The 18,968-nt window shown below is 48.6% G+C and overlaps 4 protein-coding genes across 4 annotated transcripts; 2 read left to right on the top strand and 2 right to left on the bottom strand.

Annotated features, from left to right (window-relative positions):
• Positions 1 to 2,918: 2,918 nt before the first annotated feature.
• EAH_00001360 (hypothetical protein, conserved) lies at positions 2,919 to 3,314 on the bottom strand (the record flags this gene model as incomplete). Its single annotated transcript, XM_013395631.1, has 1 exon — positions 2,919 to 3,314. The coding sequence occupies one exon, from the start codon at positions 3,312 to 3,314 to the stop codon at positions 2,919 to 2,921; it is 396 nt and encodes a 131-aa protein (XP_013251085.1).
• Positions 3,315 to 4,953: 1,639 nt separating this feature from the next.
• EAH_00001350 (armadillo/beta-catenin-like repeat-containing protein, putative) lies at positions 4,954 to 8,082 on the bottom strand (the record flags this gene model as incomplete). Its single annotated transcript, XM_013395630.1, has 3 exons — positions 4,954 to 6,303; positions 6,577 to 7,227; positions 7,543 to 8,082. The coding sequence occupies 3 exons, from the start codon at positions 8,080 to 8,082 to the stop codon at positions 4,954 to 4,956; spliced, it is 2,541 nt and encodes an 846-aa protein (XP_013251084.1).
• A 960-nt stretch (positions 8,083 to 9,042) lies between these two features.
• Positions 9,043 to 13,885, top strand: EAH_00001340 (hypothetical protein, conserved; the record flags this gene model as incomplete). Its single annotated transcript, XM_013395629.1, has 5 exons — positions 9,043 to 10,503; positions 11,033 to 11,130; positions 11,350 to 11,581; positions 11,788 to 12,506; positions 12,694 to 13,885. 5 exons carry the CDS (start codon positions 9,043 to 9,045, stop codon positions 13,883 to 13,885), a joined length of 3,702 nt encoding a protein of 1,233 aa, XP_013251083.1.
• Positions 13,886 to 15,264: 1,379 nt separating this feature from the next.
• EAH_00001330 (hypothetical protein) lies at positions 15,265 to 15,495 on the top strand (the record flags this gene model as incomplete). Its single annotated transcript, XM_013395628.1, has 1 exon — positions 15,265 to 15,495. The coding sequence occupies one exon, from the start codon at positions 15,265 to 15,267 to the stop codon at positions 15,493 to 15,495; it is 231 nt and encodes a 76-aa protein (XP_013251082.1).
• Positions 15,496 to 18,968: the final 3,473 nt, after the last annotated feature.

Raw genomic sequence — 18,968 nt, 5'->3', positions numbered from 1 at the left:
ATATATATATATATATATATATATATATATATACATATACCTCTGCAATGCTATTCAAAAGCTCTTTCTTCTGGCGTAATCAGGAGGAGACCTGGGAGAGTTTGCTTTGGCCATAACGGCCTGCGGATCGAACCCTAATGATGCACAAATAGTGCAAATACTGAACGCTTACCTCGCCTCTATGCCGGGGTCTAGGAAGTTCTATCACTGCACTGACGACGATGCTCTTGAACACATCGAGTCATACTTAGGACTGGTGAGCTGCTGTTCCTGCTGTTCCTCCTGCAACTGCCGCTGCAGCTGCTGCTCGTGCTGCTGTTTCTGCAACTTCCGCTGCAGCAGCATCAGCAGCTACTGCTGCTGCTGCTGCTGCTTCTGCACCAGCTGTTGCTCCTGCTGTTGCCGCTGCTGCTGCTGCTCCAACTGCTGCTGGAACTGCTGCTGCTGCTTCTCCTGCTCCTGCACCAACTGCTGCTGCTCCTGCTGCTGCAGCTACTGCTGCTTCTAGTGCTGTTGCGTCTGTACACTAAAGCAATTCAAGTACAACGCAGGAAGGAGTCGATATGTTTTCGCCTGACCCCAACACCCAAGCAGAAATCTTAAAGGCCCTTGAACAACCACGAAATGTACGCAGAGCTTTCTTCACAAATATTTACTTCTTCTTTCCTCTTTTTCTTAATAAACAAATAAATAAATAAATAAATAAAGCTAACAAAAGGAAATAAAATAAAAAACGAAAGAAACAAAAGGCAAACAAACAAACAAACATATAAATAAAGAAACACGACAAATAAATAAATAAATAAATAAAATAAATAAATAAATAAATAAATATTTTATATTTTATGCGATCTCTTCAGGTTGGCGATATGCATTTCAGGAGTATGATGAAAAACCCAGGATGGTAAGAGAAGGAAAACCCTCCTCTGTCTCTGTCTTTTTATCTTTACTCGTCTTCTTATATTTATTTATGTTATATTAATGCCTTTTTATATCTTTATTTTAGGGATTAGGGCTTAGGGTTTCTGTTTTGTTATATTCGTCTTTGCTTTGTTATTTTTGTTCATGTCTTTTTACATTTATGTCGATTTATAGTTATGTCTTTTTATATTTATTTCTGTCTTTTTATATTTATTTCCTTTTATGTTTATTCTTGTCTTTTCATATCTATTTCTTTTTTTATATTTATGCTTTGTTATATTTATGCCTTGTTATATTTTTTGTTTTTTGTGTATTTTTTCTCTTCGCTTTTTCCTCTGAGTATTTTTGTTTTGTTATATTTTCGTTTTATTATATTAATTTGTTTAGCCGTTTTATACATTAATCTGTTTGTTTAGGTATCATGCAGAGCGCGGTGAGTGTAGAAAGAAGAAAGGTAAATATTATAATTCAAAATATATTTTCTTCTTTTTGTGTTACGAGAGTTGTTGTACGTTTTTTCAGGTGTCTGTACGCCTCAATTCAGAGCAAAATGTTTGCTGCAGGCCTCGCAACTGCAATTATTAAATCTTTTTTCACTGTCTTCTGGGACCCCACAAACATAAACCAGAAGAGGCTGCAGCTGGAGGTGTTGGCTGGGAGACGATCCCCGCAGGCTTTTATCGTGGGTTTCTGTATGAATAACTTTAAGTATATTTAATGTACATATTAAATATACAAAATATAATATATATATGTATATTATATATATTTCTAATTTATCAAATATCGATATATGCAATATATAGCCTACACTATATATGTAATATTATATATTATATGCATTATTTATGTTGTATGTATACTTCTATTATATAAAATATGTATATTATAGATTATCATAATATATAAATTATATATATTATATAGATAATATGTATATATTGTATATTATATAAACATCAGGAGGTTGCAACAACACAAGACTGCGAAGCTGCAGGCATCGCTCCTCTATTAAAGGCAAAGGACAGAAGAGCGAGGGCTTTAATTAATCACACAAATGCAATAAACAACAGAAGAAAAGAAATATCAACGTTTTTCTCTTCACAAGGATTCTGCTCCCTCTCTGCTGAAGAGTTAGCCTCTCGTATGGATAGATACGGTAAGAAGAATAGCAGAAAAAATTATTTCTATTTTTTATTGTTTGTCTAAAATATATTGATAATCAATCAAAATGTTTATTCCCTATAAATGTATATTCGTTATTTGAAATATATATATATATATATATATAAAGCCAAATGATACAATAAATATACAAGCAAATGCAAAGCCTTATCGTCTGCCCTTCTACAGGATTAACCTGGCTAGAAAGCACAGGTAAGCAGCTGCTGCTGTTGCTGCTAATGCTACTGCTGTTGCGACTGCTGCTGCTATTGCAGCAGCTGTTGCCGCTTCTGCTGCTGTTGCTGCAGCTTCTGCTCATGCTGCAGCAGCAGCAGCAGCAGCGGCAGCAACTCACCCCACAAGCCCAATGCATGGCTGCTGTTTGCAGGAGCACGCCTTGGAAGGGATCTGCCCTTTTACCGCATTTCTTTTTTATAAAAAGCAAAGCGAGAAAATAAAAAGAAAGAGAATAAAAGGATAGAGTTTAAGCCACGATAAACAACAACAGCAGCAGCAACAATAGCAGCAAACACGAGAGAAAAACAACAGAAGCATCAATGAAGACAGAAAAGTTAGACACAAAAAAGAATTTATAATCTTCATAACCGTTCAGGGCCCCACACCTCACCCCCCCTCCTCCATCTTCCTTATCAGCAACAAGCTGCATGCAGGCATACCTGCTAGTGCTGCAGCTGCTGCTCTTTCTGCTATAATTAGTGCAGCATCAGCAGCAACAACAGCAGCAGCAGCAGTAGCTGTTGCTGCTGCTGGTGCTCCTCATGCAGACTTTGTGTTGCAGTTGATTATTTTTAATATTTTTAAAATTTCTTTCTTCAGTCTTCATCGAGCCCTAGCCGGTCGTTAGCAACATTATCTTCTTCTTCCTCTTCCTTTACTCCTCCTGCTGCTGTTGCTGCTGCTGCTGCTGCTGCTTCTTTTGCTGCAGCAGCAAGAAACGGCACGATAGTCTTTTCAGCAGCAGCTAAGCTACGACTAAGAGTATTATTCTTCTTCTCTTCTTCTCCTTCTCTAATAGGGGCCCCCCCCTCTCTCTCTCCCTCTTCTCTTAGAAGCTCTTCAGCGCTTCCTTCGCAGACAATCTGCTTACACTCTCCATCTATAAATGTAGCGCTTGTAACAACAGCAAACCCACTTAGTTCTGCAGCAAATGTTGAGGGGCCCCCAGGGGGGCCCCCCGACGATGAATCGGGGGGTGCAGGAGTGCTCATAGAAACTGCGGTTTTTCTTTGTTAAAGAAAGAGTTTTTAAATTAAAATATATAATGTTATGTTTTTTATATAAAAGGAATGTGAAGAGAAGCAAAAGAAAGAGAAGGAAAATTATTGGAGGGAGCATCACGTTAATCGGAGCTGCTGCTGCTGCTGCTGTTGCTGCTGCTGCTATTGCTGCGATCAGCCCCAGTAGTTTTGCATGCATGCAATATTTGTGTTGTTTCTTTATAAATAAATTATTAAGAATTAAAGATTTACTCGGTTTATCCACCTATTCTTCTTATTATATGCATATATATGTGCGTATATATAATAATATGTGTCTATATGCCTTACCCTCGGAGGAGTCAAGCACTGCTTAGCAATTAAAAAAAGGTAGAAATAAATTAATGCAAATACTAAAAAGAAGTTTTTTTCTCATTTAATCTGCAGTGCCTGCACACCTCGAATCCGGAGAAGAGGAAACAGCCAGCATTTACCATCGCTTTTATTTATTTTTATTCTTCTATTTAAATGCATGCAATAATATGTGAGTTGTTCCTCATTACATATTCATAATGCTATATACTTATATTAACAAATATGAATATATATATATATATATGTTCATTTATTTATAGGAATATTCATATTATTATGCCGCTGGCTTTTAATACTAATATATACGTTTATTTCTTTTTTAGAAAAAGAATATGTATATTATTATGTTGCTGGGTATTAATAATAATAGAGCTATTATAATTGTTTAGAAATACGTACTATAGATGTTTTAAATATATTGAAATAAAAATAAAATCTCCTTCAGCTACTGCAGCTAAGTAAACAACAACTGGAGGATGCAGCAATTGCACAGAAAACAAACAAAAAATGCACGAAAAAAGAAGAAAGAAAACAGAGAAAGAAGAGGAAAAAGAACCGAAAAAGAAAAGAAAAGAAAAAGAGAAGAAAAGAAAAAGAAAAGAAAAGAAAAAGAAAGAGAAAAGAAAGAGAAAAGAAGGTGAAAAGAAAAGACAGAGAAAAAGAAAAGGAGAAAAGAAATAGAAGAAGAAAAGACAAAGAAATAAACAAAAAGCAAAGAGAAAGACAAACAAAACAAACATCAAAATCAATAAAAAGAAATAAAACCAAACTTAATTATTTTTTTCTTCGTTGTTTCCCTATGGCGTTGCAGCCACAGAAGATAATAACAGAAGTATTATAAAATAATAATTAGTATTTATTTATTAATATTAATTATATTTTTAAAACAAATTCTACCTCCATTCATCAAGGAACAGAAGAAACAAGCTTCTTCAGGCTAGCTGGCAACAGCAAAAGCTGCTGCTGCTGTTGGTGCTGCTGCCTTGAAGCCTGCTGCTGCTGCTGCTGCTGCTGCTGCTGCAGCCTTGAAACCTCTAGATGTTGCTGGTGCAGCTGCTCTTTCTGCTGCGTTAAAACCTTTTGCTGCTGCTGCTGCCTCCTGATGCTGCTGCCGTTCCTGCTGCAGTTGCTTTGTTCAAGCAGCAGCGCCTTTTGGCGCGGCTGCTGCTGTTGGCGCTGCTGCTGCTGTTGGTATTCCTGCTGCTGTTGGTGCTACTGCTGCCTCCCGCTGGTGCAGCTGCTTCTGCTGCTTTGTTGATGCCTTTTTCGGCTGCAGTTAGTTAACGAACAGGTGAGAGTGGCTACTGTAAGCACTAGCTGCAGAATGCTTTAGCTGCAGCAACTTGCAAGCTAGCTGGTCGCTCTTGATATCTACTGCTGCAGAAAGGTGCTGCTGATGCACTTGCTGTAGCAGCAGCAGCCCCTCATCTCCCGGCATAAGAGAAGAAAGCATCAGCAGGGGCCGGTGGCAGCAACAGGAGCACTGTGCTGCTGCTGCTGCTGCGCTGCAGCAGCCGCAAGACACCGCACTTCCGTGCTGTTGCTGCTGCTGCTGTTGCTGCGCTGTCTCTGCCAATACAATGACATTGCTAAGGGCATTGAGAGCTGCTTCTGCTGCTCTTCCGTCTGCTGCTGCAGCAGCAACCTCGAGAAGCGACCAGAGGTGCTGCAGGGCGCCGTGCTGCAGCAGCGGCAGCAGCTGCTGCAGCGTTGCTGCAGTTGTGCATGCATTGGAGACCAGCCACAGGGCCTCCTTTCGTAGATCTTCGTTTACTTCCTGCTGCTGCAGCAGCAGCAGCGCATGCCGCAACACGTTGCACTGCAGCAGCTGCTGCAGCTGCTGGCTGCTGCCAACAGCAAGGTTGCTGAGAGCCCAGCAAGCTTCCCTACAGAGAGACGGGCGACTGAGTTGCAGCAGCAAGCTGCGTAGACACCTCAGCACCACAGGAGTTCCTCTAGCGCAGCAGGGTTTGTAAACGCGTTTCAGCATTAAGCTACGATCTGCAGCACCGTTGCTGCTGCTGCTGCTGCTTGTGCTGCTGTTGGCGTCGCCGCTGGAAGCACCTGCAGCATCGCTAAGACACCGCATGCAGCAGCAGCAAGACAGCAGCTGCTGCGTCTGCCTCGCTGTCCCTGCTGCAATCTGCCCCACAACTCGCAGCGCAGGGTGCAGCGGCAGCAATATTTGTTGCTGCTGCTCCCAAGCTTGCTGCAGCTGCTGCAGCTGAGGATTGCAGATGCGGCAGCAAGCATTGCGTAGCCCTGTGGAAACGTCTAGCTCAAATGCACGAGCAGCAGCAGCAGCTGCTGCTGCTGATGCTGCTTCTGGAGCCACTATACCTCCACCCCCGCTGCTGCTGCTGCTGCTGCACTCAGCAGCGCAGCAGCAGCAGCCGCTGCTATGCGCCAGAGTGTGCACGACGTGCTGCAGCAGCGGCTGCTGCTGCAGCAGCAACGCAACCCCTTCAGGCCTGCTTACGAGGCCGTCTATAGCCCAGCAAGCATCAGCTAATGTCTCTTGCTGCAGCAGCAACTCCGCTTGCTGCTGCGGCTGCAGCACCTGCTGCTGAGATGTCTGCTGCACCGCTTGGAGCAGCAGCGGCAACAGCGGCCGCAGCAGCGCAGCCTGCACACTCATCGCAGATGCAACAAACCCCAAGCCCTAAACCCTAAACCCTAAACCCTAACCGCTTCGTGTCTGCTTTGCACACGGGTCGCAGCAGCGCCTGCAGCAGGAGATATACGATTGGAGGTTTAGGGTTTGAGTGCAGGGCGCCGGCAGGGTTTAAAAGAGGGGGTTTACGGGGATTAGGGTTTACAGGGATTAGGGTTTAGGGTTTAGGGTTTAGCTAACATCGGGCCTGGGGGTCCCTCTGCATAAATTCGAGATGAGCCAAACCGCCGTCCTCCAAGTCTGCGGTCTCTTGGCGTGCTGCAGCAGCAGCAGCAGCTGCTGATGCAAGGAAGGCAGCTGCAGCTGCTGCTCCTGCCGCTGCTGCTGCTGCGCCTGCGGCAGTGTTGCTGCCGCCGCGACGCGTTGTACTTGCTCCAGCAGAAGCTGCTGCAGCTGTGGAGTGATAGTATACTGTTGCATGTTTCGTTGTTGCTGCTGCTGCAGGAGACCCTGCTGCTGCTGCAGCTGCTGTTGCTCCTGCTGCTGCTGCTGCTGCTGCTGGGTGAGCAGCGAGAGCACGTGCTGCTGCAGCAGCTCCTGCGACAGCACAATGTCTCTGTATGCAGCAGAATCTCCTGTTAGATTTCCTAAGGCCCACAGCAGCTGCTCAAATGCTTCTTCTTCAGTAGGGCTAACTGTACCTTCTCTATGGGGCCCCCCGCTGCTGCTGCCTGCTGGCAGAGCTGCTGCTGCTGCTGCTGCTGGTGCTGCTGCAGCAGCAGCACCAAAGGAGGAGCTGCAGCTCAGCGATAGACGAGAAGGAGAAAAGGAAAAGATGCAGCAAAATATAAACCCCAACGTGCCGCAGCAAACCACTGCAGCAGCATCCGCGCTGCTGCCGCTGCTCAGGTTTGTAAGACACCACGCAGCTTCCAGCTGCAGCAGCAGCACACACAAACACACAAACCGTTTGCTGCTGCTGCTGCTGTTGCTGTTGCTATCGCCGCCTCTTCAGCAGCGAGAAACGCAGCACACAGGCGTACACACATATCCAGACCCATGCAGCAGCAGTAGCAGCAAAATAAGAGCAGCAGTAGCAACAACAACAAAAGCAGCAGCACCACCACCAATAGCAGCAGCAACAACAGCAGCAGCAACAACACAAACAGCAGCAGCACCAGCAACAACAAGAGCAGCATCCGCAGCAACAACAACAGCAGCAGCAGCAACAGCAGCAGCAGCAAGACGAACCATCAGCGCTTTGCTGCTGTGTGCAAGGCAGCCAACAAGGAGAGGGAGGGCCCCTGCTCTAAGACAAGCAGCAATGGGGATATCTCCAGCAGCAGAGAGAAGCTGCCGGAGGCCCCGAACGCCTCTAAGCAGCAGCTCTACTACATCGTCCTCTTGCTGCTGCTGCTGCTGCTGTTGCTGTTGTTGCTGCTGCTGCTGCAGCGCTCGGTGCAGCAGCTCAGGGAGAGGCTGCAGCAGCCGCGCAACTTCCCGTAGTATCTCAGGGCTGTCGGAACCTGCTGTTACACCTTCACCTCCAGCAGCAGCAGCGGGTGCTGCTGCTGCTGCTGCAGCATCTGCAGCAGCAGCAGCAGCTGACTTGGATAGAGACAGCTGCTCTCTTAAGCGAGCTGCTAATTCATCGACAGATGAAGACGCAGCAGGGGGTGGTGGCTTTCCCTTACACTGCGGAAGAGAGGCATCCAGAGGATGCATCTGCATGTGCTGCTGCTGCTGCTGCTGCTGTTGCTGCGCTGCTGCTGCTGCTGCTGCGTGCAGCATCAAGGACAGAGCGATGGAGACACAGAAGGGAGGTAGCAGCAGCAACACCACCGGATTATAGAAGCTCTAGAGAGGCTACAATTAAAAAGAAGACAAAGACAAGAAAGTAAAGAGGCAGTGTAGCCTCCCTTAGTTGAAAATGCTGTGCAAGACAAACCCCCCTCTACCATTCATCATCCTGCTGCTGCTGCTGCTGCTGCTGGTGTTTCCGGCGCTGTTGCTGCGTCTGCTGCCGTGTGTTGCTGCTGCTGCAGCGCGACACTGCTTCTGCTGCTCCTTCCGTTACCACTGCTGCTGCATCCAGTCTTGTCTGCTGCTGCTGTGCCGCTGCTGCTGTTGCAGTTGTTGTTGCTGCTGCTGTGGATGTCTGGCTGCTGCTGCAGCAGAGGCGTTTCTATAGAGTCGGTGGGAGCAGCAGCAGTCGTCGGTGTGTTGAGTCTGCTGTGTGGCTCATTTGTCTCCGCTAGCAGCAAAAATAAATTCTGCTGCAGCAGCAGCCCCTGCTGCAGCAGTTTCTCTTTATTGTAAGATATAGAGAAGTAAAGCGAAGGAATTAAAGTTTGCTGCTGAGATTAATGCAAGAGAGAGCTCAAAGCCTTTTGCTGCAGCACGCCGTGTCTTTGGGGGTGGTGGGCCGGAGGGGTTGCTGCTGCTGTCGGCTCCTGTGACTCGGCGCAGTGTTTGCTGCCGCTGCTGCTGCTGCTGCTGCTGCTGCTGCAGCGCTACTGCTCTTGTTCCTCAAGCTGCTCAATCTTCCTTTTACAAATAGATTACTAATGGCTTTAATGCTGTCTTTCTTCTTCAAGGGCTCTTCTTTAGCGATTGTAGACCTGCTGCTGGGCCCCACAGGGCAGCAGCAGCAGGAGCCCCAGCTGCAGCAGCAGCAATAGCAACTGCTGCTGCAGCAACAGCAACAACAGACGCAAACAACAGCAGTTATCTACGTATTTGAATCCAACAATGGGGGGAAAGAGGAGAAGAGAGGCTGCTGTAGCAGAAGATGCTGCAGCAGCAGCAGCAGCAGACGATGCTGTTGCAGCAAAAGGCGCAGGGACAGCAGCAGCAGCAGCAGGTCGCCGAGGCACTCTGCTGCAGCGCAAAATGCAGCGGCTGATGCCTGCAACATCAGCAGCAGCAGCAGCAGCAGAGCTGCCGGAGATCACGCTTCCTGTGCGGGGGCCTGACGGTGTATGGACAACACCGACTGCGCAGCAGCAGCAGCAGCAGCAACAACAACAGGAAAAACAGGAGCAGCAGCAGCAGCAGCAACGTGAGAAGAGCCGCCACAAGGAGAAGAAAAAACAGCAGCAGCAGGCAAAGGGAGCAACCGCTGCTGGCCCAACCAGCAGCAGCAGCAGCAGCAGCAGCAGCAGCAGCAGCAGCAAGAAGAATAAAGAAGACGAGGAGATATGCGAATCCGCCTGGGCGGTGGTTCGTCGTTGCAAGACACTGCAGCAGAAGAAGCAGGAAATTGCAGCAGCAGCAACACGCGTAATGGGGGCCCCCGAGCATTCACCAGAAGATATGGATATTCTCTTTGCCTTCTGCAGCCACAGCAGATCTGCTGCAGCTGCTGCAACGGCAGCAGCAGCTGCTGCTGCAGCAAAGGGAGAGTCAGAAGAACAGCAGCAGCAGAGAAAATTGAAGATACAAGAGCTGCTGCACACGCAGCAGCTCGCCATCTTGTCGCTTGCTGCAGTGCTGCGGGATGTGCTGCCGCAGCACCGCTTGACAGCAGCAGCAGCAGCTGAAACAGCAGCAGCAGCAGCAGCAGATGCAGCGAAGAGTGGCAACAAATCTGCTGCTGTGAAGGCATTCAGGCTCTCTAAAGATGTAGAGAAGCAGCAGAAGCATGAGCAGCAGCAAATCCGCACCCACAAGAGGTTTGTGTTGCTGCTGCAGCAAGAGCTGCAGCCGCTTCTAGAGCGCAAGCCAGGAAGCAACAACAGCAGCAGCGAGTTGCTTGTTGCAACAGCAGCAGCAAGAGCAGCAGCAGAAGTTGTTTCGGCTATCCCCATATTCAACGACAGCGACACCTCTTTGCTGCGGCTGTCAGTCAAGGCAGCAGCAGCAGCGACAGCAGCAGCAACAGAGCTGCAGCAGCAGCAAGAGGAAGACGGGAGAACACCAAAGCGACAGCAGCAAGTGCTGCTGCTGCAGCAAGCCAGCAGCAGCATCACAACAGCGCTGCAGCACGTTATTGCGCTGGACAAGGAGCTCCATACAGCAGCAACAGTAATTGAGGTGTGCGTACAGCAAGCCACAGCCCTTGCACTGCAGCAGCAGCAGCAGCCGAAGCGGCAGCAGCAGCAGCAGCAGGAGCAGCAAAAGCAGCAGCGGAGACAGATAAGATATGCACAAAGTGCTGCTGCAGCTGCATTGGTTGACGTCGTACTGAAGATTGAGCTCGGAAAGAAGAAGGTTTGTTGTTTTTCTTTTTTATCTCCTTTGTTTATTTTATCTTATTTCAGCAGCCGTTGCAGATGCTTCACTGGGCCCTCAACCTCTTTCTCTTTCTTCGTGTCAGCGCGGCTTTAGGGTTTAGGGTTTAGGGTTTAGGGCTTAGGGTTTGTGGCGCAGCGCGACGCAGAAGCAGACCAATTAGACCCCCACTTAGATGCCGACCTCCGCAGAGACCTCAGAGCAAGGCAAGGTCTTCCTGCTGCTGTTGTTGCTGCTGCTGTTGTTGCTGTGGCTGCTGTTGCTGTCGCTGCCGGTGGTTTTGCTGCCGTGGCTGCTGCTCCCCTTGCTGCTGCTGCAATTGTTGTTGCTGCTTGTCCTGCTGCTGTTGTTGCTTGCTGCTTGCGTTGCTGCTGCTGCCTTTGTTGGGGCCCTTCTAAGCCCGGATACTTTTCATTGGCTTTATGGATTGCATGCACGCTCTTTTATTGCACTTTATAATGGTTGGGGCCTAGGGTTTAGGGTTTAGGGTTTAGGGTTTAGGGTTTAGGTGGTGTGGCTGTTGTTCAGCTCCATTCACGCGGATTTGAAGTCGCTGCAAAAGTTCGAAGCAAAAATCCTCCAGACGCTCTTTGTTCTCTACGCCAAGTAAGCAGCGGCAGCAGCAGCAGCAGCAACAACAGCAGCAGCAACAGCAGCAGCAGCAAAGAGCAGCATCGGAGAGCTGCGGCTAGCCGAAGCAGAGGAAGCAGTCTGCGCTGCTGTAGCGAAGTAGCGATGCTGCTGTTGCTGCTGCAACTCCAGCAGCTTCGATGCCTGTTGCTGTTGATGCATGCGTTGGTGCTGCTGCTGCTGCTGCTGCTGCAGGACCCTGCGTTCTCCTGAGATCGCTGGAGCGCCCTTGGTGCTGGCAGCCCTGCGGGGTGTCTGTACATTCGGAGACTTCGTTCGTGACGACTTGCTGCTGGATTTTCTGGTGCTGCTGCGTGAAGCAGCAGCAGCAAACTCCACGTTGCTGCTGCAGTTGGGGCCAGCAGCAGCAGCGGCCTGGGTCCTTGTGCCGCTGCTGCTTGCCCGCAAACTAAGGAGCGCTCTGCAGGTGAGCCAGCCGCCTCCTTGCTACTGCTGCTGCCGTAGCTGCTGCTGCAGCAGCAGCTGTTGCTGCTGCAGCAGATGGAGTGGTGCTGCTGCAAAGTCAAGTCTTAAAACGTCATGCGGTTCAGCGGGAAGTCGCAGCAGTGCTGCTGTTGTGTAGATGCATTGCTGCTGCTGTGTTTGCTGCTGCTGTTGCTGCTGCTGCTGCAGACGGATTGCGTCTGGGCTTCGGAGTGCATCACTAGTCTGTTGGCTGCTGCCCTCCCTCAGTTTGCTGCAGGGCAGAGCGGCACTGCAGCAGAAGGAGCAGCTTCAGCAGCAACTACTCTGTTGCAGCAGGAGCACAGCAGCGGCAAATCCTTCTTTGGAGCGTGCAACAGCAGCAGCAGCAGCAGCAGCAACACCTTCGACACGGGGTTTGCCTGCAAGTTGCTGCGTGGTCTCGAGCTGCTGCAGCAGACGCCGCAGCTATGGGGTGGTGGGGGGGCGCAGCAGCAGCTGCAGCAGCAGATTGTGCGTGCTGCAACAACCTCTCGAGGTCTAGCTGCTGTTCGTGTGCAGGATGACTTGGGGTGTATGGTGAACTGCAGCAGCGGCAGCACAGGAAGCAGAGCTTGTGTGGAGGCGTTGCTGCCGCTAGGTGCTGCATTTCTTGCTGCTGCCCCCGTTGCTGATCTTCCTATTGGCAAGCAAATCGTACGGAGGGTACGTATGTCTCTGCTGCTGCTGCAGTTGTGCTGCAGCTGGCTACCCTGTTGCGCTCACCTTGCTGTCGCTGCTGCTGCTGCTGCTCTTACTGCTGCTGCTGCTGCTGTTCCAGTTGCTGCAGCAGGCGTTGTGGTGCTCTGTCTGCCGCAGCTGCTGCGGCTGTTGCAGCAAATGCCGCGCCTCAGCTACGCAGTAACACCTGAAGGAGCCACAGATGCAGGGTGAGCATTTCGAACAGCAGCAGCAACAACAACCACAACAGCAGAAGCAGCAGCAACAGCAGCAAGCGCAGCAGTAGGAGCAGCCTGCTGCGAGTGAGTAGTGCTACAGTAGTTTCTCGTAGTTGCGATTTTCGAGCTGCTGTTGTTGGTGATGCTCCTGCTGTTGCTGCTGCTGCTTCTGCTGCAGCACCTCATTCCACTACTTGCTGCTGCTGCTGACAGCCAGCTGCGACCCCCAGACGAGCGACGCTGCCTTAGCTGCACTTGGACTTGTTCCGGAGCAGCAGCAGCAGCTGCTGCAGCAGCTTGGTCAGCAGCAGAAGAGGAGGAAGCTGCTAGAGCAGCATGGTGGTGCTGCAACAGAAGCAGCACGCACAACGTGCAGCGTCTGTGCAGCAGCAGACTGTACAGCCATGGATTTCTGCTGCTTTGCTGCTGCAGATGAGCAGCAAATGCTGCGGCAGCTGTTCATGCATGCGCCGCAACCAGCACCACTCAACTGCGAGCAGCTTGCTGCCCCCTCTGCTGCTCGAGGTGCTGTTAAAGCTGCAAGAGCTGCTGCTGCTACTGCTGCTGCTGCTGCTGCCCAGCCTCGCGCCTCTACGACTGGCAGCAATCCCTCTCCAGAACACCAGCAGCAGCAGCAGCAGCAACAACAACCGCAGCAGCAGCAGCAGCAACCGCAGCAGCAGCAGCAGCAACCGCAGCAGAAGCAGCAGCAACTGCAGCAGCAGCAGCAGCAGCAGCATCAGCAGTTGCTGCAAAAGCAAGAAAAACAGCTACAACCCCGCCAGCAGACGCCGCTGGAGCAGCAGCACACCGAGAACCAACAGAACGGCAGCAGCAGCAGCAGGAACTGTGCTTCATTCCGCAGACGCCAGCGCAGACGTGCAGCAGCAGCAGCAGCAGCTGCTGCTGCTGCTGCTGCTGCTGCTGCTGCAGGCCCTTCTGCTCCAGATGCTGCAGCTGGACCTGCAGCAGCTGCTGAAGCCGTGCCTGCTGGAGATGCGGCAGCTGTTCCTACAGTATCTGCTGCAGCACTTGCTGCAGCAGCTGATGCAGCACCACCTGCAGCAGATAGTGCAACAGTACCTGCAGCACCTGCTGCAACAGTACCTGCAGCAGCTGATGCAGCAGCGCCTGCTGTGGCTGCTGTAGCAGATACTGCAGCAGATACTGCAGCATCTAGGGCAGCTGTTGCTGCAGCAGCTGCTACAGCAGATACTGCAGCTGTTCCTGCAGCAGCTGCTGCAGCAGACACTGCAGCTATTCCTGCAGCAGCTACTGCAGCGGTGCCTTCTGGGGAAGCAGCAGGAGTGCCTGCAGCAGCTGTTGCAGCAGCGCCTGCAGTACCGTGCGCGGATGCGTCTGTTGAGTGAAGCAGCAGCAGCAGCTGCTGCTGCTGCTGCTTTGTTCATTGGTTTTAGCTGTCATTTCCAGAGTATTAGTTTGAAGGTATTAAGGATGGCTGCAACGGCAGCTGCAGTTGCTTGCGGTGCAGCTGCTTGCTGCTGCAGCAAAGGCACTATCAGGTAGGGGCGCTGCAGCTGCAGGAGCTGCTGCAGCTGCAGCTGCAGGAGTTGCTGCAGCTGCAGCTGCTGCTTTGTTTTGCGTTGCGTTCATCTCTTGCTCTTCAGAGATGCAGCAACGAATGCCCCACAGCTCGGCCTTTGCGCCAGTATATCAATGTGTATACTACTTTGTTTTGTTCCTATCTACGTTTATATATTTGTATTATATATTTTATTTATTTTTTATGTTGTATATATGCATAAATATATAAATATATATATACTCAGTTTCCTATTGAAGAGGGCGTTGCTTTGTGTTGGTTTTTCTGCCTTCGTTACCAGTGGCTGCAGAAAAGTAATAATATAAAGAAATTAATTAAACTAAGTAAATAAATATATAGTTTATTTATTTATTAAATAAAACCATACTATTAAAATATAATGCTAATACTAGATACTTATATTTAAATAGAACCCTTTGTTTGTCTTCATGCACTGTCTGTATGCACCCATACATTAATATATATATTATATATAAACAATAAATAAATAAATGTATAAAGATAAACATATTTATTTATGTGGTTTGTTTATAAGAAGCGGCATATGCGTATATAAAAGGCAAACAAAAGAAGTTTCCACTCTTTTTGTGTGTATTATTTCTGCTGCCGTTTTGAAAAGAATAAGTATTAAGGCCACCAGGGTATGCTGTTAGCAGCAGAAAATGCATTTGTTTGATTAAATAAATCTTATTTAAATATAAGGTGAAGAAAACTACGAAAAGTACAAATACTGCATAATCGCCCCCACGCCCCAGCAGCAACATCATGCGCCTGCAGCCGTGTCTCTCGCTGCAAAAGGAGTTAATTCAAATAAAATAAATAGATGAATAGACTAAAAATATAGTCTGTTAATGCAAATTAATAAATATAAACAATTAAACACACAAAAGCATTCGCTACAAAGAGATTCAAGACATGCGGGCAAAGTGTTGCCGCTGCAGTGAGCGGCAAATGCTGCAGCAGCACTAGAGAAGTCTTCAATGGCTATACTTCTAGGTGAATATTAAGGAAATAGTTGATGAAATAACATTTAAATTCATTAAAAAACAAAAATGAATTAAAAGAACACCAGCAGAAGTCGGTATGGTAGTTGTAGTAGCTACCGCTACTACCAGCAGCAGCAGCTGCAGCTGCAGCAGCTGCAGCAGCCCCCGAGCGGCTGCTCTGCAACCCAAGTATTTAAATATGGCCAGCCTTTGTCACAATCCTCCCTTTAAAGGGTTTGGGGTCTTTTTAACTTTGTCTTCTCCTCCGAACAGCCGCAGCAGCAGCAGCAGCAGCAGCAGCAGCCACGAAAACAGCGGCTTCGGCAGCGTCGAGTTGGTTTGTTCTTTGAGGCAGCAGCTGCAGCAACAACAAACAGCAGCAGCAGCTGAAGGCAGCAGCAGCAGCAGCAGCAAACAACAGCAGGAGTAGCAGCAGACCTCAACACCAGTAGCCGCTGAAAATGGGGAAGGGCAGCAACGCATGCGTAAGCCTCCTCACCACTCAGCAGCAGCAGCAGCAACAGCAGCATCTCCTGTTGCTGCTGCTGATACTGGAGCCCAAGTATGGGCCTCCTTAAGGGGGTGGTGGGGGCCTCTTATGTCTAGAAGCATGCAAAAAGCATGGGCTGCTGCAGCAGCAACTGCAGCAGCAGCAGCAGCAGCAGCAACTCTGTCTAGGAGAGTGGAGAAGCTGGGGGTGGAGTGTTCACGTATTTTCATGTTGATTGTTGCAGGAGATGTACACCACATATTAGACAGCATTCTCCCTCAGTCGCGGCTGTGAGGCACAGCCATCCAGCAAGGTTTAGGGTTTAGGGTTTAGGGTTTAGGGTCTAGGGTTTGCGTGCAGAAAAGGAATACAGCCCGAAGCCGCACTGAAGACAAGACGGCGAAGGAGCCGAAGAGCCAGCTGAAGACAAATCAAGCAGCGATGACGATTAAGTGCAAAGTATGCATATAGGGTTTAGGGCTTAGGGCTTAGGGCTTGCAGTGCTGCTACAAAGGGGTTAGGGTTTAGGGTTTGTAGTGCTGCTACACAGGGTTTAGGGTTTGCAGTGCTGCGACAAAGGGTTAGGGTTTAGGGTTTGTAGTGCTGCTACAAATGGTTTAGGGTTTGTGGTGCTGCTACAAAGGGCTTAGGGTTTGTAGCGCTGCTAATACTAAAACAAAGGGTTTATAGTTTGTAGTGCTGCTAATACTGAAACAAAGAGTTTAGGGTTTATTATTATTAAAGCAGAGGGTTTAGGGTTTGTAGTATTACACGAAAGGAAACCCTACTTAGAGAGTCTATTAGCATAGAGCAGCTGATGATACGGGGCTGCAAATATAAATAGAAATATAAATTCATACAATTAACTAAGTATTAATTTTAAATTTAAATTAATATTCTTTTAATAAAAACACAAACTCTCTCTGATGTTTCTATAAGAGCAACCACAGGAGAAAGCTGCTAGCAAGGGATTAGGGTTTGAAGGTGCAGCATTAGGGTTTACGTTTGAATTTGTTACGCATTGGGGTTTAGGGTTTTGCTGGTCTTTTGCTTCTGTTGCAGCTGCTTCTTGTGTCTTTTGTTTGCAATGGAGTGTGGGGGTTTAGCTGTAGCAGCTAGCTGCTAGTTGCTGATGTTTAGTTGTTGTTTCTTTTTTATTTTGCTGCAGGTATGCATGCAGCCGTTTATGAAGACGCAGAGCGCATCTCAGCTGTCTGAACACGCGAAGAATAAACATGGGAAGAACCTAGAAGATTGTTTTCCAGATGTTGCAAGTGGTGCATAAACTCTGTATCTGATTTCTTTTTTGTTCTTATTCTGTCGCCGTCCTCAGCCCCTTCTTCTCTAGCAAACATGCATTTTATATCGCACTCTATACTCCCCTTCTTCCCTGTTAAGGCTGCTGCTGTGCTGTACTTCCTTCTCTGCTCTGCATTATAGTGAGGGCCCCTTAGGCGCTGTAGGAAAGACTTGTGAAGACGTTGCAGGGGCCCTCAGACAATTTCTCTTTAGTCTTTTTACCTGTCCGATGTGTGGGAGAAGCGCCTTTGAGAGTTGTTGGCGGGCCCAGAGGCTCTTTCTATCTTCTTTTATAGGACGGTAGACTCTTAAGCAGTAATAGGGATTAGTATTTCAAGAGATATTGACGAACATTTTTTGCACCCAATAGGAGGTATTTTTTCTTATAGAGGCCCCTTCGAACCCGACCACTTCATAAAAGGCGGGTGGGGGCTCTTCCAGTGCACTAAGGAGGGCTTGCACTGCAGCAGCAGAAGTATTACCAGAAGCAGCAGCAGCAGCAGGAGCAGCAGGCCATGTCAGAGTTTGCTGATTAGTGGACTGAAGGAAGACGGCTAAGAGAGCCCTTCACAGTTGTTAGTTGGAGCCTGCCTTGCTGCGAGTATTTATTGCATTATCTATCGCTACATTTGCTATAGTGCTACATTTGGTGTAGCGCCTGACTGAAAAAGCGCTTAAAAGTTTTTTCGAGAGTTACAGCGCTAGCAGACATTCCGGTAGTTTGTAGCAACGGTCCTGCAAGAAGTTCTGCGAGTTTGTTGGTTTAAAAATAATCCGTAAGACCCTAAACCCTATTTTTCTGCTGAGGCCGGGAGCGCGAGCCCGCAGTCGCTGAGCTCTGCTTGAAGCTGCTCAGGCTGATGGACGCGTCGTGGTGGAAACGAAAAGTGGTGGAGTTAGAAGCAACTGAACAGCTTGAAGGACGTAACAACCTGCGAAATTTAAGGGTGTGAGCGGGTGGAGTAAGCGAAGTGTTTTCGAAGAAATATGGATGCATTGGTGATGCGAGAACCCAAAATGTCGTTCTTTTCAATCAAAACAGCAGTTCTGTTAACGGGTAACTTCAAAGCGTACATTGCTTATGAACGCATTTCACAGGTCCACTTGGTTCAGATAAGCTGCCGCGTAGATACATGATATTCACAATGCAGCTTCTGCACCTAGCATGCAAATATTCACAAATAAACCCTGGATAGCAAATCGCTCTCCTACAACGGTGCCCTCGGAGAGAGAAGCTTTTTAAAAAGCATGGCAGTGCCTACTGTGCCGAGTTCGCTGCTTGCGGCGTTGCAGCGAAACGCAGGCTAGGAGCCCACTCTTGTGGATAGGCATGTATGCATGCATCAGCCCTTGAAAGGGGTGCTCCCGCACAGATGATGTACACAATCGGCACACTTAGTACACCTGGGGTTTGGGAGTGGAACCTCCCTGCTTGCTAAGCTAGCGTGGCCATGACAGCTTTGGTTGTAGGGGACTTCTGGCCTTCAGCCTGCAGAATTTACCTTTTGTGGCTTCTATTCAACGAAACGTTGCTCCTATAGAGCACGATGAGGGGTTCTTTACTCCCACGTGAAATGCTTCCCATTTCTGAGCGCGCTCTTGTGTGCCTGTGGTGTACAGCCGTACCTCCCAGCATAGGCCACCAGCATGCGATTGTACTCCAATATTAATTAGAACTTTCCAGGCTGAACTGCGATGCAGCTAACACCCTCTACAGATCCACTCTGTTTAGTGCTCCTAAGGGCCAAAGCTGCAGTGTCGTTCACGCAGAGAAGTTGTTCTCCACAATGTAGAGATCGCATGCAGACAAACTTTGCTAAGATGTTCAAAAGAACACCAAAGGAGCACGACAAGGTAGCTGGAAGCAAGAAGCTCCCGGGCTAGTCATGGTTTGTGTGTGCGTGTTGGGGAGCTGCGAGCACTAGCCTGTGGTGCAGTAGGGGAGCCATCCTTTGTGTTGTAAAATGTAGGGGCTAGCAAAGGACACTAAGCCAAACGGTTAAGGAACAGAGTGGCCTCAGTGGGTATTTCAGTGACTTTATCTGCTTATTTAGCTCAGTAGTGAGTACCCGTGAAGCGAACAGGGGTGACCTAAGGTGCACAATTAGATTACA

The sequence above is a fragment of the Eimeria acervulina genome, genomic scaffold, assembly GCF_000499425.1.
Source record: "Eimeria acervulina Houghton genomic scaffold, Eah_scaff4, whole genome shotgun sequence".
NCBI lineage: Eukaryota > Apicomplexa > Conoidasida > Eucoccidiorida > Eimeriidae > Eimeria > Eimeria acervulina.
The sequence above is the reverse complement of the archived record's forward strand: the minus strand, read 5'-3'. Positions and strand labels throughout refer to the sequence as shown.